This window comes from Callorhinus ursinus, unplaced genomic scaffold (genome assembly GCF_003265705.2).
Source record: "Callorhinus ursinus isolate GAN/ISIS: 27379988/994484 unplaced genomic scaffold, GSC_fseal_2.0 scaffold19, whole genome shotgun sequence".
NCBI lineage: Eukaryota > Metazoa > Chordata > Mammalia > Carnivora > Otariidae > Callorhinus > Callorhinus ursinus.
The window spans coordinates 10,805,136-10,822,755 of NW_027397081.1; the positions used below are offsets into that span (position 1 = coordinate 10,805,136).

Here is a 17,620-nt window from a genome sequence, read left to right on the forward strand (position 1 = left end):
TCATCTCCTTACCTGTCATCATAAAACATCAGCTAAATATTGAACACTCAAGGCACAGATATTTTCAATCTCACACAAACTATTCTGGAGAATAGAGGACATACTCCCCAATTCATTTTATAAAATCAGCATAACACCTAGCTATAGCCCAAACCATCCAAGAATAGTAAGAGAAAGGAAAAACAACAAACTCACACACAATCGCAGATATAAAAAAAAAAGAGAAGGTATTAGCAAATAAAATCCAATAATGTACCCCCAAAAAATCAAATATTAGGACCAAGTGGAGCTAACTGCAGAATGAAATACTGAGTTAACATGAGAAAACAGACCAGCAGAATATGCTGAAAGGAATCATCATCTCAGTAAATAGAGAAAAAGCATTTAATAACAACATTCTACCTCTATTCAGGAATAAAAACCCCAAGCTAACTGAGAAGAAAAGAGAATATTCGTAGGCTGAGAAAGAGTAACCATGAAAAGCCCACAGCATGGGGCGCCTGGGTGGCTCAGTCATTAAGCGTCTGCCTTTGGCTCAGGTCATGATCCCAAGGTCCTGGGATCAAGCCCCGCATTGGGTTCCCTGCTTGGTGGGGAGCCTGCTTCTCCCTCTCCCACTCCCCCTGCTCATGTTCCCGCTCTGACTGTCTCTCTCTCTGTGTCAAATAAGCAAAATCTTTAAAAAATTAAAAAATTAAAAAAAAGCCCACAGCAAACTTTATACTTAATTTGAAATGTAAAACACATTTATTTTCAAATCAAGACTAAGACAAAAATATCTACCATCAGGGCTTTTATTCACCATGGTTCTGAATATTCTGGCCAATTCAATAAGAAAATAAAAGAAACTGGGGGAACCTGGGTGGCTCTGTAGGTTAAGCGTCTGACTCTTGGTTTCGGTCAAAGGACACCAACGAGAAAGTGGAAAGGGGGAAAAATTTTTCACAAATCATGTATGTGCTAAGACACCTACATATATGGAATATGTTTTAAAAACTCCTGCAAGAGAATAATGAAAAGAACAAATAGCCCAATATTAAAAACGGGCAAAGAATCTGAATAGACATTTCTCCAAAGAAGATATACGAACGGCCAGTAAGTACATGTAAAGATGCTCAATATCATTAGCCATTAAGGAAATGCAAATCAAAAGCACAATGAGATATCATTCTGAACCCATTATGATAGCTATTATCAAAAACAAAAAGCAAACCAGGAAAATACCAAATGTCGATGAGGATTTGGAGACATTGGAACCCTTGTGTGTTCTTGGTGAGAATACAAAATGACACAGCTGCTGTGGAAGTTTGAAGAACTGAGTTTGGCAGTCCTTCAAAAAGTTAAACATAAAGGTATGTCTGGGTGGCTCAACTGGAAGCGTTTGCCTTTGGCTCAGGTCATGATCCCAGAGTCCTGGGATTGAGACTAGCATTGGGATCCTTGCTCAGCAGGGAGCCTGCTTCTCCTCTGCCTGCCACTCCCCTTGCTTGTGCCCCTCCCCCACAAATAAATAAATAATTTTTTTTTTTTTTAAAGGATAAATATACAAAGCTTCAGGACAATTGGACTTAATAATGATTCCTTAGATATGACACCAAAAGCACTGGGAACAAAAATAAAAATTGACAAAAGGGACTCAATCAAAATTTAAAAAAACTTTTTTGTGCATGAAAGGATAGAGTCAATAGAATAAAAAGGCAACCTAGAGAATGGGAGAAAACATTTGCCAACATATACATGATAAAAGGGTTAATATCTAGAATCCATAAAGAATTCTTGCAACTCAGTAACAAAATATAAAATAACCCAATTAAAAAATAGGTAAGGGACTCGAATAGACATTTCTCCAAAGATGACACACAAATGGCCTGCAAGCATATAAAAAGAGGTTCAGCATCACTAATCATCAAAGAAACTGCAAATCACAACCACAATGAGGTATCACCTCAAACTCATCAGGATGACTATTAAAAAAAACACACACACAAACAATAACAAGTGTTGGTGAAGATGTGGTGAGACTTGTGGACCGCTGATGCACCATTGGTGAGACTGTAAAATGGTGCAGCAACCACTATGGAAAACAGTACAGAGGTTTGTCAAAGAAATAAAAATAGACCGACCATCTGAGCCAGCCATCTCACTTCTGGGCATGCATCCAAAAGAACTGAAAGCAGGGTCTCGAAGAGCTATTTGCACCATCCATGTTCACAGAAGCACCCTTCACGACAGCCAATCAGTGAAAGCAGCCCAAATATCAGCCGATGAATAAATGGGTAAACAACATGTGGTATCTAGATACAAGAGTATGACTCAGCCTTAAATAGGAAGGAAATTCTGATACGTGCTACAATACGAACCTTGAGGACATTACGCTGCGTGAAGTACGCTAGTCACAAAAGGACAAATACTGTGGGATTCCACTTAAAGGAGGTCCTCAGAGCAGTCAAAATCATACAAAGTAGGATGGTGGCTGCTGGGAGCCGAAGGGAGGGGGGATGCGGAATTATTGTTGAGTGGATACAGACTTCAGTTTTGCAAGATGAGAAAGTTCTGGAGATCTGTTTCATGACAAGACGAACATATTTAACACTCCTGAACTGCACATTTAAAAATGGTTAAGATGGTAAATTTTATGTTATGTGTTGTTATCAACTAAGAAAAACAGAATCCCAACTAATAAATTATGAAATCTCCAATAAAATAAAAGAATGACAGCAACACTCACCCATGGCTGCAGGAAACACTAGGTGGGGGATTATATAATAAATGCATCAAGCTGATAGTATTCTGAACACACTAACAATTTTAATGACACACAAAGAGGGCAATGGGATGTTCCCTGCTTCTTGGATATGACAAAAAAGAAGATACACTGTACACACGGCCCTACCTGTGACACAGTCGTGCCAATTAAGCACCTAAGTCTCTAGGAAAGACAGGGGACCGAAAAATCCACTGAAAGATACCACAGGAATGAAATCAGCAAATTTCAGGACATGTGAAATCTGAGAGAACAAAGGACTTGATTGCTTTGGACCTTAAAGTTGCAAGAAAAAAAGAGAGGGGGAAATAAAGAGTGTCTTATCTTTTTTTTTTTTAAGAAAGAGAGTGAGCGAGAGAGAGCACGAGCGGAGAAGGGGCAGAGAGAGAGGGAGAAGCAGACTCCCCACTGAGCAGGGAGCCCGACACGGGGCTCGATCCCAGGACCCTGGGATCATGACCCGAGCTGAAGGCAGACGCTTAACCAACTGAACCACCCAGGCGCCCGTAAAGAGTGTCTTAAAAGACATTCAAATATATTCAATGTTTTAATGTCATCTGGATCATTATGTTCACAAACCGAATGCAAATATATTGTTAATGAGATGATCAGGGAGACTTCTACCCTGGTGTTTGAAATTAAGGAATTATTAATTTTTAAAACGTGATAATGCTGCAGCTATGAAAACAGTCCTCTTTTAGAAATATTAAAACAAGAAAGTTAGAGGTGCCTGGGTGGCTCAGTCAGTTAAGCATCTGTCTTTGGCTCAGGTCATGATCCCAGGGTCCTTGTATGGAGCCCCACATTGGGCTCCCTGCTCAGTGGGGTGTCTACTTCTCCCTCTCCCTCTGCTCCTCCCCCCCCCCAACTTGTACACAAGCACGCATGTGTTCTCTCTCTCAAATATATAAATAAAATCTAAAAAAACCACAACAAACAAAACAAAAAAAAACCAAGAAAGTTAAACACACGGCCCAGTAATTCCACTCATGGGTATATATCCTAAAGAATTAAAAACAGATACTTAGTGAAATAGAATGGGAAACATGAAAATCCAATATAACACAGAGCTGATACTGCAGATCAGTGGGTAAGTAAAGCCTTTTTAATAAAAGTATCCTTTAATACTAGGATAACTGTGTAGCTGTATCTGGCCGGAGGGTGGCAAGGAATCCAACTGTATCCTTACCTTATGCCTTGCCCCTTCCCCCAAAATCCACTTCAGATGAATTAAAGAATGTGAAAAGCAAAACATCAGGATTTTAAAATCCTATGACTTTAAGGTATAGAAGGAGTTCTTAAACAAAAAACACAAATCACAGAAAAAGACCAATAAATGCAACTACAATAAAATTTAGCTATTTAGTTCATCACCATAGTGTGAAAACACAAGTCACCAATAGGGAAAAGATGTCTGCAACACACAAAGCCAAAAGAGTGGGTTAATATCAAATATATATAAGGTCAGTATCAAGAGATGTATCAAGAATAAGCTTATTATCAATAAGATGATATCAAGAATCAATCAGAAAAAAGCAAACAAACAGAAAAATTGAGGCAGAAGACATAAAGAGAAATTTCACTTACAAGGAAACATGAATGGTCAAAAAGAAAAAGATGTTCAATCTCATTACCAATGTAAAAAAATTCTCATTGAAAACAAGATATTTTGATATTTTTTGTCAAAAATATGGGCAACAATTTTATAATCTAACAAGTTTGAGAGCAACAGTTATCCCCAAATCCTGTGACTGGGAATTTAATAAATAGTTAAAAAATCATTTTGGAGAATATTGCCTATAAAACTGAAGACGAGCATATTTTACCACCTACCAATTACACTCCTAGGTATATACACTAAAGAAACTCTTGCATACACGTAATAGAAACACAAATCAAACAACTCACAGCAGCCTTTTTTATAATAGCAAAAAAATAAAAAATAAAAATGGAAACAAACCCAAGTCAATAAACAAATACATAAACTGTGGTATATTCAGACCATGAAATACTATACACCAGTCAAAATAAAGGAACCATTTATAACCTTCAACAGGAATGAATTTTAAAAAGAAAAACGTTGGGGCACCTGAGTGACACAGTTGGTTAAGCGTCTAACTCTTGATTTTGGCTCAGGTCATGATCTCAGGGTTGTGAGATCGAGCCCCCCATCAGGTGCTACACTCAGCACAGAGTCTGCTTGGGATTCTCTCTCTCTCTCCCTCTCTCTCTCCTTCTGCCCCTCCCCCCGGTGCAGGCGCATGCACACGCACGTGCTCTCTAAAAAAAGAAAAACATTTACTGAAGAGTCATTATTGTACTGAAAGAGATATACAAGGATATGAATATTCATAACATCATTATTCAGAAAAACTCAAAACTGCAAAAAGTCCAAATATCCATTAAGTCCATCTGCCCTAGCTGATGGCTTCCTCTTCCAGGAAGCCTCCTTGGCTTCCAGAGTCCCATTCTCCCAGCTCTCCTGATCTTCTTCCAATGTCCCTGGACATTGTTCACCTGCCCCGGCCTCTAAGCACTGGGTGTATCCACCGCTCAGTCACTGAACCTCTTCCCTTCCGTGCACCCCAACCCCTTGGAAAGCTCACCTGGTCCCCTAACTTCACATCCCATTCACAGGTTTACGATTCCAAGTTTTCTCTCTCTGCAGCCGGATCTCTCCCCGAGTCACATGCTTGGATCCTCACTGCCTTTGCGACACTCCACCTGATGTCTAGCACGTGCCTCAAACTCAGCATTTCCTTCATCTGACACCCAGATCTGCTCTAGCGGCAGCCATTCCCAGGGTGCTTAGTGCAACTACAGCATTTTTGCTGCTTAGGAAAAAACCTGGAGCTGCCTTTAAGTCCTCCCTCTTTCACATCCCTTATCTCGTAAGAAAATCCCACTCAGCAGTTACTCCTCACCCTCCCACCACTACCCGCTAGCCCACACCGCCAGACCCTGCAAAGTGTCCTGACTGTCCAGGGCTCCCTGCTCTGACCCATGCTCATTACCTGCCCCTGCAATTCTGTTCTCAACAGAGCCGTCCGAATGACCTTTAGGAAATGGAAACAGGTGGACGTCATTCCTCTGCTCCAAGCTCTCCGCTGGCTAGTCTCTAGCTAGAGGAAAAGCCAAGCACGCAATAAGTCTCTGCAGGACCTGCCTCCTGGTCCCTCCACGGCCTCACCTCTCACCCACTAAAGCCTCAGCTCCAGCCTCCTTGCTGTCCTTGAGCAGGTGGCGTACATCCCTGTCTTAAGACCTCACTGACTCCTTCAGCTCCCTTTCACCTTCTCAGAAGGCCCCGCTAGTAAAAATCCAATCCCCGCCGCTACTTTTTTCATTTCTTTCATTCCATCCTTTACTTTTCTCTATGGTACTTATCATTCTAACATGCCATATAATTTCCTCATTGATTTAGTGATCTCCCCCACGAGAATGTAAGCTAGATGAAGGCAAGGATTCTGTATTTCCAGTGTTTAAAAGAGTGCTTGGCACATAGTAGGTGCTCATTAAATAAATGCAGAATGAATGAATGAATAAATTCATGTAATTGCTTAGAATTAGGCCTGGCACATAGTGATGGTTTAATAATTAGCTATGATTAGCACTATTCCAAAAGGGTTGATGTGATCGATAGGAAACTCACGTATTTTCCGCTAGTTCACAGCAGGACCAAGACAGCATATACTTACTTGCTAAAACTTCTTTGTTGGCAGCGCTGCCCTCTACTTCAGATGGTTCTGTAGCAACAGTGTCTTGACTGGGCTCTTTAACTCTTTCCTCGGTGAGAAGGCTGACTGCCTGGGTAATGTCACCATTACTGGCCTAAGGAAAAAAAAAAACAAACAACCCCAGACATTTCAAAAGTAAAGCATCACAGCATTTAAAATAGTGAATTAGTTTTTTGGTTTAACTCCTCACTCCCCCAGCGACATTCTGAGTAAGTCAGGCCATAATTCTAGGGTAGGAAGTAGAAGAAAGACAGTATGGTGGAGGACAGTGAGTGCACCATGCTCAAAGCATCTATCAAACTCCTGGTTTACAGGAGGGGAGCCGCCACGTTCCGATTTCCCACCCCATGCAAACAAGAATGAAATCTTGCTGAGATCTGGTCTCAGTAGCTCTGGCTGCTACTACTCCAATTTCACACGCTAGCTAAGGCATGGTGTGTCAAGAGGGGGCTGGCCATGAAAACAGAGATTCTAAATGAAGTCGGCCCCTACAGCAAACATGACAAGCAGTTACCATAACCTGTAGTGGTGATCACATTTCTATTTGTTTTTAACTTTTTAGTCGGAAAACTTTCTAACATATACAACGGGAGAGGCAAAGGGAATGTATAGCTGAACCCCAGGCAGCCACCACTCACCTTCAACAAATAACAAGTCAGGCTCAAACTTACCTATTCCGCCTAACCTCTCCCAGACATTTTCAAACAAATCCTAAGCATCTTATCAGTACATCAGAACATATCTTTTCAAAAATATAACCTACAATGTTATTATCACACCTTAATAGTAACAAGTGTTTTAATATCAAATCACCAGCTCAAACCTGCCTAACTCAAAGATTTTTTAGTGTGTGTGTTTGAGTCAGGATCCATATAAAGGCTACACAATGCAATTGGCTGATGCATTTCTTAAATCTCTTCTGCCCTGCAGGGTGCCCCCCAGTTGAGTCGCTCCCCATCCCCAACTTCTCCCCCACCTTATTGGGCCATTGATGATACTGGGTCATCTGACTGATAGAGCTCCTGTCCCTATGTGCACTTTCATTTTGGCATAAAAACAGCTTGACCCAAGATAACTATGATATGGACAACTGTTTTAAAGCCTGTTGACTAACAGTGGCCTGAAACTAACCTTCAGAGCTTCATGAAGAAAGGAAGGGTCCTGAATGCCTGTGATTTCTCTTAGTTGGTTTAACAGCATTTGGCAGCTCTATATTTGAGAAACAAACAAACAAAAAACATAGACAGGTCAGTCATAAAGTAAAGCTGGATACGTTTAAAGAATTTAAGTACAAGTAACCTGGATAATCATGTTTGAGACTTGTGTATTTTACTTTAAGGAATCGGAAAGCTCCAAACAAGAAGGTACTGACTGTCAGACACATGCTAAAATGCCAAATCTTGGGGCACCTGAGTGGCTCAGTTGGTTAAGCCTCTGGCTCTTGGTTTCAGCTTGGGTCACGATCTCGGGGTCATGGGATCAAGCCCCATGTCAGGCTCCACACTCGGCGCAGTCTGCTTGGGATTCTCTCTCCCTCTCCCCCCCAACCCCCTAACGGCGGTTCTGTGCTCTTAGAAATAAACAAATAAATAAAATCTTTAAAAATAAATAAATAAAATAAGATAAAATAAAAATGCCAAATTTTTACTCTTTTAAAAGCTTAATCATGAAAAATGCTTTTGGCACTTGTGGAAAAATTATGAGTAAACAATAAAACTACTAAGTATATAAAACACTTAAATGTAATATCTAGCTCTCGGAGTAGCTGAAAGTGCCTGAGGTTTTTCTTTCTGTGAGTAATACATAACTAGGTCATATAAGGAGTCCAGGGAATTTGCATGGATGTGAAGATGTGCTATTTTAAGCTTCACTGCACATGCCTTTTTTGTGTGTCATTTTTCACTGACAATAAATTTCTAATCACGTAATTAACAAATGATACCACCAACATCATATTTAAAACTACAGGTTTGATTGCTTAAGAAGAAGTATAGACAAAACTAAGATTTTCTGAATTATACATAAAATCCCAGAGGGAATAAACTGTGGAATGCTTTCCCGTCATTAATCGAAATCATGGAAAAACCTATCTTATCTTTCAGCCACCACAAGCTCAGTTTATAACCCCTTTGCACCTTTCAAATCTTCACTGGAACGTTTTACCTTGTTTTCACAAAGACAAAAGATGACACAAAACACCTAATTTTTATAAGCAAGTTCAATATAAAGAACTGGTTGGCTCAATTCTTTTAGATGATTATTGAAAACGAAATAGTTCAGGGGCGCCTGAACTAGCTTAACTCACGAACCAGTGAGTTAAAGCATCTGCCTTCAGCTCAGGTCATGATCTCGGGGTCCTGGGATGGAGCCCCACATTGTACTCCCTACTCGGTGGGGAGCCTGCTTCTCCCTCTCCCTCTGCTTGTGCTCTCGCTCTCAAATAGATAAATAAAATCTTAAAAAAAAAAAAAAAAGAAAGAAAACGAAATAGTTCAAATTTAATTCAGCGAGAGGGAATCATTCCTAAGGTTATTCTAGAATTAAGCCTCAATTCAATACTTGATGATTCCCATCAACTATCCTTCAGTTAGTAATACGTCTCCAAGAGGCAGTCTATGTTCACTGTCAGCTGTAACAGAAATAGTATCCTATGTTTTTCAACAGCTGAGGGACCAATGCAACACTTAAATATCACACAACTAGAAATAACTAACTGAAACAGCCCTGCACAGTGCTCAGAAAAGCATCAACAGCCTTGCTGCTCTAGTCATGGGCCACGGTCATAGGCTAGAAATGGAACCCGACCCTGCTGAGACCAGCAGTCTTGGCGGCTATGAGTCTTGTCAAAGGCAGTCATTGCCTGTATACTGGGAGAGTGCTATCAGACTAAAAGGTGTCCAGATTTAGTCTTGGCTAATGCTGGAAACACAAGCATGGATTTTTAGATAATGTATTAAAAAGGTTTTTTAGGGGGGCACCAGGGTGGCTCAGTCAGTTAAGCATCCCACTCTTGATTTCAGCTCAGGTCATGATCTCAGGGTCGTGAGATCGAGCCTCAAGTCATGTTTTGCGCTCAGTACGGACCTGAGACTCTCCCTCTGTGCACACTCTCTCTAAAAAGAATAAAAACAAACTTTAAAAAACAAACAATAAAAACAAGGTTTTTCTTCTCCAAACGAATTCTAATTCTATTTTATTTTATTGTATAAAGGTGTGTGAATCTATATATCTCAATCATACGCAATAGTCTAAAAAATCAAAATCAATATGCCCCCAAAAGGGCAGGATAATACAGACCTTCCTCAATGTTATGGTGGGGTCACATGCCAGTAGACCCACTGTAAGCTGAAAATATCATTAAGTGGAAAATGCACTTAATACACCTAAGCTCCAAAACGTCATAGCTCACCTAGCTGACCTTAGATGTGCTCAGAACACTTACATTAGCCTGCAGTGGGAGAAAGGCATCCAACACAAAGCCCATTTTATAATAAAGTGTTGAGCATCTCATGGGATGTACTGTTCTGAAAGTGAAAACCGGAATGGTTGTAGGGGTGCAGAAGGGTTGTAAGTGTAATGGTTGCTGACCCTCAAGATCGAGTGGCTGACTGGCCCTGCCCAGCGTCACCAGAGAGGAGCATGTCGCACAGTGCTAGCCTGGGAAAAAGATCAAAATTTTAAATGCAGGGTATGGTTTCTACTGAATGTGTATCACTTCTACACCATCGTAAGTCAGGGACTGTCTATAATTGGGAGGAGGAAGTGAGCAGCGATATTAGCCCTAAACTGGAACCAACAAGGTAGCAACAGGATTGACAATCATACCTTCACCTCAAACTACTCTGTGTACCAACTGACACTTAGGGTTCACAGAAAATAATGCCAAAAATAGCAGCTAACATACGCTGCTTGCTTTCAGCCAGGTGTTGTTATAAACACTTCATTTGTATTAACTAGTTTAACTAATTTCGCCTTCGTAACAAAGCTGGGATAGGTGCTAGGCCCGTGTGACAGACAGCAGGCACGGGGAGGTCACGGTGCTTACACAAGGTTATTGCTAGTAAAGGGCCGCCTGCCTCCAGAGTCTGCACTCTATGCTGAGCTGTAACTGAGAAGACCAGGAAAACAGGCAAGAACACCTATTTCGTGCAAAACCAGGCAATTATTTTGCACCTGTATTGTGACCTGGGTCTCTGCAGCTTCCCAAGATCCCTGTCATCACAATCACGACTGATCACGTCATGGTACAGTCAGCTCCAAAGCAGTCACTGTCAGGAAAGGGCTGTATCGGAGGTAAATGCTATTTCTGACTGAATCTAAGGTGCCATTCGTTATGAGAAGCACACTTATTTTATGCGCCACTAAGGAGAAACACGGTTGCCCACTTAAGCTAGGATAGGATGCCTTCACGACGGTCCTAGGAGACACATGAATTGGTCACACCAGCTTCCGGCAGCTCTAAAATGCCTTATTTATGTTGAGAACTATAGCAGGTTTCCCTGTTTCCAGGTGCACTGCCCGGCATGTGACAAGCAGTTCTTCTGCATGTTTCTCAGTGACAAAACCTAATATACCTAGGCTATCTTCCTTTCTTAGGTCCCATAAAACACTTGATTGTAGCTTTGCAAGAAAATATGAAACTGCTCATTCCTCCAGTGACAGATATTTTGCCTCACATAAAATCAAATTTATACCCTGCTGTTCTGTTTCTATGCCTTTCTTCATCCAGTTTTTTTCCCACTTAAGCATTGAATCACAGTGTGATCTTCTATTTTTTTTTTAAAGATTTTATTTATTTATTTGAGAGAGAGAATGAGAGACAGCATGAGAGAGAGGAGGGTCAGAGGGAGAAGCAGACTCCCTGCTGAGCAGGGAGCCTGATGTGGGACTTGATCCCGGAACCCCGGGATCATGACCTGAGCCGAAGGCAGTCGCTTAACCAACTGAGCCACCCAGGCGCCCACACAGTGTGATCTTCTAAAGCGAAGAGTAAACTAACATGTGGTACCAACAGTACATATAACTCAACTGTCATGGCAGTAGGAACAGCTCTGACCAAGCCCATACATGTGCAGACAGTGATTAAGTACATCACCTCTGCTACTTGGAGATAGTAAATGTAAGGAGCATCTCAATTTCAGAGACCTCAGGATGCCAAACAAATATGAGTCAATGAAATATGGTATTCAAGTGTTAAACAATTCACCAATCGTTATATCTGGCCATGGATTCAAGCTCCACTCCCCTTTCTCCACTTTGTAATAGATAAGCAGTGAAATACTGACACATCTAGAACAGTACACACAGGGAAAGAAAATAAACTTGGTTTCCCTTTTTTAAAAGCTACTGGGCGCAGATGACAACTATGTAAGATCATTTTGTACAACTCCAAGAATAATACTCTACCTGTTAATTCAAATCCAAACTCCTGATCTTGCTATTCAAAGAATTATCTGATTCTACATTTAACCTGCTCAATCTTTTCTCCCACTGGTTCTCTACCTCACAAATGCATCCTCTCTCATGCCTTCAAGTGTTACTTTCTTTTTTTTTTTTAAGATTTTATTTATTTATTAGAGAGAGAGAGAGAATGAGAGAGAGCACGAGAGGGAAGAGGGTCAGAGGGAGAAGCAGACTCCCCGCTAAGCAGGGAGCCTGACGCGGGACTCGATCCCGGGACTCCAGGATCATGACCTGAGCCGAAGGCAGTCGCCTACCCAACTGAGCCACCCAGGCGCCCCAAGTGTTACTTTCATTACCTCCAGGAATGCCTCCTACATTCTGGCAACCTACAGTCAAGGGCTACATTCATTTTACCTCCTCCTCAAAGTTGTCCCCAAGAACTCTGGTCCGCACTATTCTCTCCCTTTCTAATCTCCCATATTGAGGGAATCAATGAGCTTGTGAATGAAAGGGACTTCCCCGTCTTTACCTGGCATTTCTCATCATGTGGTTCTCTGTTTCAAATGTGAAATTCTTGCCCACGTAAAGGCAAGAATCATACAACATACTACCTAATCTGAGGGACAGTTCTGGCAACAGGTGGGACGAACACATAAACACCCTCTTTGTAACAGGAACCTTTGTCGCCCCCGCGTGCTTGCAATCCTTGTAACAACCCTAAAAGGTGGGAATCATCACCTTCATTGTGCAGATCAGGAAACTGGAGCTTACAAAACCTATTCTGTCACCAAATGTCTTGAATTAAAAGAAATCAGGGGCACCCGGGTGGCTCAGGCAGTGAAGCGTCGACTCCTGATTTTGGCTCGGGTCATGATCTCAGGGTCGTGAGATGGAGCCCTGCCTCGGGCTCTGCACTCAGCTTGGAGTCTGCTTGGCATTCTCTCTCCCTCTGCCCCCCTCCCCCTGCTAGCATGCATGCGCACGCTCATTCTCTCTCTCTCCCCTCTCAAATAAATAAATAAAATCTTTTTTTCAAAAAGAGAAATCAAAAAGTAACTATTACAAGCCTGAGTAAATTTCACAAGGATTAAGCCATGCTATGACACACACAAACAGCTGCTATAACACGACTCACTCTCATGAATGTTTAGCCAAACCTATGTTCTCTGTAGTCCCCTCAACCCAAATCTTAAAAAGTGCTCTATACGAAGTATTAGTTTTACAGTAACAGACATATTAAGCTTATTAGAGTCCTACTGTATTACTAACGCAGTTTTTCCGGGTACTTGATGAGAAGCTGACTTAAATATTAATTTCACCCTAACTACGAGGCTATATATACACAGTACACACCCAACATGAGACAAGACAAAGCCTGAGCTCCAGGCTTAATGAAGCCAAATAACCGGCAAGAGCCAACAGGTTTGCATTTCCTTGGTGAAATTCACATTGTTTTCATAAAACAAAAAGGACTCTTTTTTCCTTGCCCAGAGGCAGTGAAGAAAGACAGGTACACACAAATCTCTAGAAAGAAGAAACTCAAGCTTTCTGACCTCAGCTCCTCGGTGATTTTGGTCCAATCCAGTCCCCTTCTCTTAAAGCAAAGACAATCATTCATCACATAGTAAGCCGTGAACAGGACAAGTCACATAACAAAAACATTAAGGTATCGAGTTTTTATAATAAACACTAACTGGTCGAATCCTACCGCAACTAAAATCAAACTCTCTTTGATCAGATGAGGCATATTTGTGAGATTACTAATTAAGAGTTTTATCTTTAAAATACCCAGTTTAGCATCACGGTGAGGAGCTTTCTGGACTATTCCATTCCTTCAAACAGGGACGCTATTATCATTCTGACACACACATTTCCAGATCTCAACTGTCTATTCTTCCAAAGATATTTCTAAATTTGAAACTAAGTGAATAGCTGATAAATGTTCTTTTACTCCAAAGACGTACCAAAGTTCTTTGTCAATAGAATTCCCTCCAAAATTAAAGATTGGCTTTTCCAATTTTAAAACAAAACTTAAGTACCCAAGGAAAGCAAAAGAAAAGCTTTAGGAATCAAAGAAAATATATAGCAGCAACTCCAGAAATCCAGTCTGGACATCAGGGTCTTAAATGCATTCAGAGACTGACACGGACCCTCCCACCTTCCACAAAACAAGGACCTGGCCAAGGAAGTCCCTCGTGCTTTCTCGGTTTTCCTTCCAGGAACAAATCCATGTTTATTCCAACAACTCCGATTTACTCACAACATGACATAAGGATAGGACTTCCTAAAAATGACAGCAGTTTTTGGTGGGTAAAACTAAACCCGCTGAAATAGGGCTACTTGATAACATACTGCAATGACATGAAAAGTAGGTAACATGGTGAAAAGGACTGTTTCAGTTCATCAACTGGCCCAAAGATGTTTTTTTTTTTTTTTAAGATTTTATTTATTTGACAGAGAGAGACACAGCGAGAGAGGGAACACAAGCAGGGGGAGTGGGAGAGGGAGAAGCAGGCTTCCCGCGGAGCAGGGAGCCCGATGCGAGACTCGATCCCAGGACCCTGGGACCATGACCTGAGCCGAAGGCAGACACTTAACTGAGCCACCCAGGTGCCCATGGCCCAAAGTTTCTAAAAGGCATTAAAAGTTTTTAAGATGTAGCCACTCATATAGCGTAGAAGAGGTTGAAACTGGAATTAAAAGCCAGGAGAAAAAAGGAATTAATCATTGTTTCTCCTCTTTTTTTCAAATGCACGAAGCAATTCCAATAGCACAAAAGGATAGAGTGAAAAGGAATTTCTCTCTTCTGTCCAGCCCAGTCCCACTTCCCAGGAGTAACCACTATTAATAATTTCCGATATATCTTTCCAGAAGTGGCCTATGCACATGAGTATGTCTTTTCATACTGAACATCGTGTCCAGCAACTTGCTTTTTTCATACTGTCGAACACCTTAAGACAATACTTTCTCACTTCTTTGAATGCATGCCCCAGTCAAATACAAGAAAGGAGTGTGGGAAGCTTTTACAATAAGGACATATGGAATGCATCTTCACAAATTAGAGAAAATGCCATTTTTAGCAATATATCACGAAGGTTGAGAAACCAGGAAAATAAGGGCAAAGATATAGGAAACCAAACTTACGTGCTTACTGTGTTACAAATCTAACGGTAAAATTAAAAGTTATTATTAGGTGGGACTCAGTGTGCAGTTTCTATTTGTGATAAATAAGCGGGACGTGAGTGGTGGTGTGGGACTGGATTAGGAAAGGTTCTAAATGTCAGCAAGAGTTTGGACTTGATCTGATGAACAATGGAAAATCATCACAGGTCCTTCAGCAGGGCATAAATATGAGGGAAAATAAGGGTGCTTTAAGGGGTTTAATCTAGCATATGTGAACAGCTAGTTCAAAGGGAGAGAAGACTAGGGAAAGAAAGCTTAACCATGAGGTAGAACTGAGTACCGAATACACAAGTGTGATGAGACAGGGAGGGTGCCGAGAGGAGAACTGAAAAGGTAGGACACACAGTGAACATCTCAGAGAATGGAAAAATGAAGCGTAGTCAAATATTTGAAACTGGATGCCTGAGAGAATGCTGCTGGCAAGGACATAAAAGGACACCAGCAAGAAAACCAACCAATGTAAAACACCACACCACCAGAATGAAGGGTAAAAACACCTGATCACCTTGACTGATGTAGGAAAAGCATTTGACAAAAATTCAACATCTTTACATGATGAAAACAATCAGAAAACTAGGAACAGAAGAGAATTTCAACATGATAAAGTGCCTTTATTTAAAAAAAAAATGAAAACTCACAGTGAGCATCATACTCAACAGTGAAAGACCAAAAGCCATCCCCCTAAAATCAGGAAAAGCCAAGGATGCCCACCTTCAGCAATGCTATTCAACGGTGTACTGGCAGTCCTGGCCAGAGCAATTAGGCAAGTAAAATAAAAGGCATCTGAATTGGAAAGGAAAAAATACAACCATCTCTATTCACAGATGACAGGATATATAAAACCCCAAAGAATCTACAGGAGTTACTAGAGCTGATAAACACATTCCGCGAAGTTGATACAAGATCAACACGCAAAAATCAGCTGTTCCTATACAGCAGCAACGTATGATCTAAAAAGGAAATTTAAAAAAAATTCCATTTATAATAGTATCCAGAAAAATAAAATATCTACGAATAAATTTAACCAAGACTTGAACTCTGGAAAGCGTGAAACACTGAGAAAAAAGCTAAAGGAAACCTAAATAAATGGAAAGATAGGTTGATGGACTGGAAGACTGGATTAGTCAAGGTTCTCCAGGGAAAAGAACAACAGATGCATGTGTGCGTGCACGCGCGTGCTTGTGTGTGTGTGTAAATGAACACTGTATTCCTAGTTTCCTGTCAGGGTGGCAGGGGAGAAGTAATTTGTTATAATGAATTGGCTCTTGCCATTACAGAGGCTGTAAGTCCTCAACTCTTCAGTTGGCAAGGTGTAAACCCAGGAGAGCTGGACATGTAGTTCCAGGCTGAGGGCAGGAGAAGACCAATGGCCCAGCTGAACAGTCAGGTAGGTGACGTTCCCTCTTACTGAGCCTTTTTGTTCTATTCAGGTTTTCAATTGAGTGCATGAGGCCCACAGACATTAGGGAGGGCAATCTGCTTTACTCAGTCTACAATTCAAATCTTATTTAGAAGCACCCTTACAGACATACCAAGAATAACATTTGACCAAATATCTGGGCACCTTGGGGCCCAATCCGACTGACACACAAAATTAACCATAACAAAAGACTGAATATTGTTATACCCAAAGTGACCTACAAATTCAATGCAATCTCTGTCAAATTTCCAACAGCCATTTTTGCAGAAATGGAAAAGCTGATCCTCAAATTCATAAGGAATTTCAATGAGCCCTGACCAGCCAAAACAATATTGAAAAAGAACAAAGTTGGAGGACTCACACTTCTGGATTTCAAAAATAATTAAAAAGCTACAGTAATCCTGCCAGTGTAATACTGCACAGAATTATAATTGAGAATTTAGAAAAACCTATAATATATGGTCGATCAATATCTGACAACAGTGCCAAGACCATTTGATGGGGAAAAAATAGTCTCTTCAAAAAAACGATGCTGGGACAAGTAGATATTCACATGCAAAAGAATCAGCTTGGACCCCTATCGCTACAATGCACAGAAACTAACCCAAAATGGATCAGTAACCTAAATATGTGAGATAAAATGACAAAACTTTTTTTTTAAGATTTTATTTATTTGAGAGAGCGAGAGAGAAGGAAAGAGAGCATGAGCTGGGGGAGGGGCAGAGGGGGAGGGAGAAGCAGGCTTCCCGCTGAGCAGGGAGCCCAATGCGGGGCTCGATCCCCAGACTCTGGAATCATGACCTGAGCCTAAGGCAGATGCTTAAATGACTGAGCCACCCAGGCGCCCCAAAACAACAAAACTCTTAGAAAACACAGAGGCAAATCTTCATGATCTTGGATTTGGCAATGGATTCTTAGATATGGCACCAAAAGCATGAGCAACAGAAAAAAATAGATAAGCAGGACTTCACCACAATTAAAAACTTTTGTGTATCAAAAAACATTATCAAGAAAATGAAATGACAACCTACAGGATGGGAGAAAATATTTCCAAATCATAAATCTGATAAAGGTCTAGTATCCAGACTACAACTCTTACAACTCAAACAACCA

The 17,620-nt window shown here is 41.0% G+C and overlaps 1 protein-coding gene across 7 annotated transcripts in view; it reads right to left on the minus strand.

Moving 5' to 3' along the window:
- USP28 (ubiquitin specific peptidase 28) overlaps positions 1 to 17,620 on the minus strand; it is a 60,731-nt gene that overhangs the window by 34,276 nt on the left and 8,835 nt on the right. For 6 of the 7 annotated variants that reach the window (XM_025893779.2, XM_073903768.1, XM_025893778.2 and 3 more), the window contains exons 2-3: positions 7,633 to 7,710; positions 6,463 to 6,595 (exon numbers count right to left, since the gene is read on the minus strand). In XM_025893779.2, coding sequence (XP_025749564.1) covers positions 6,463 to 6,595; positions 7,633 to 7,701 — 202 coding nt within the window. In that variant the 5' untranslated portion in view covers positions 7,702 to 7,710. Of the gene's footprint in view, positions 1 to 5,778; positions 5,887 to 6,462; positions 6,598 to 7,632; positions 7,711 to 17,620 lie in introns of those variants that run through there. The other variant, XM_025893782.2, reaches the window with a different exon arrangement.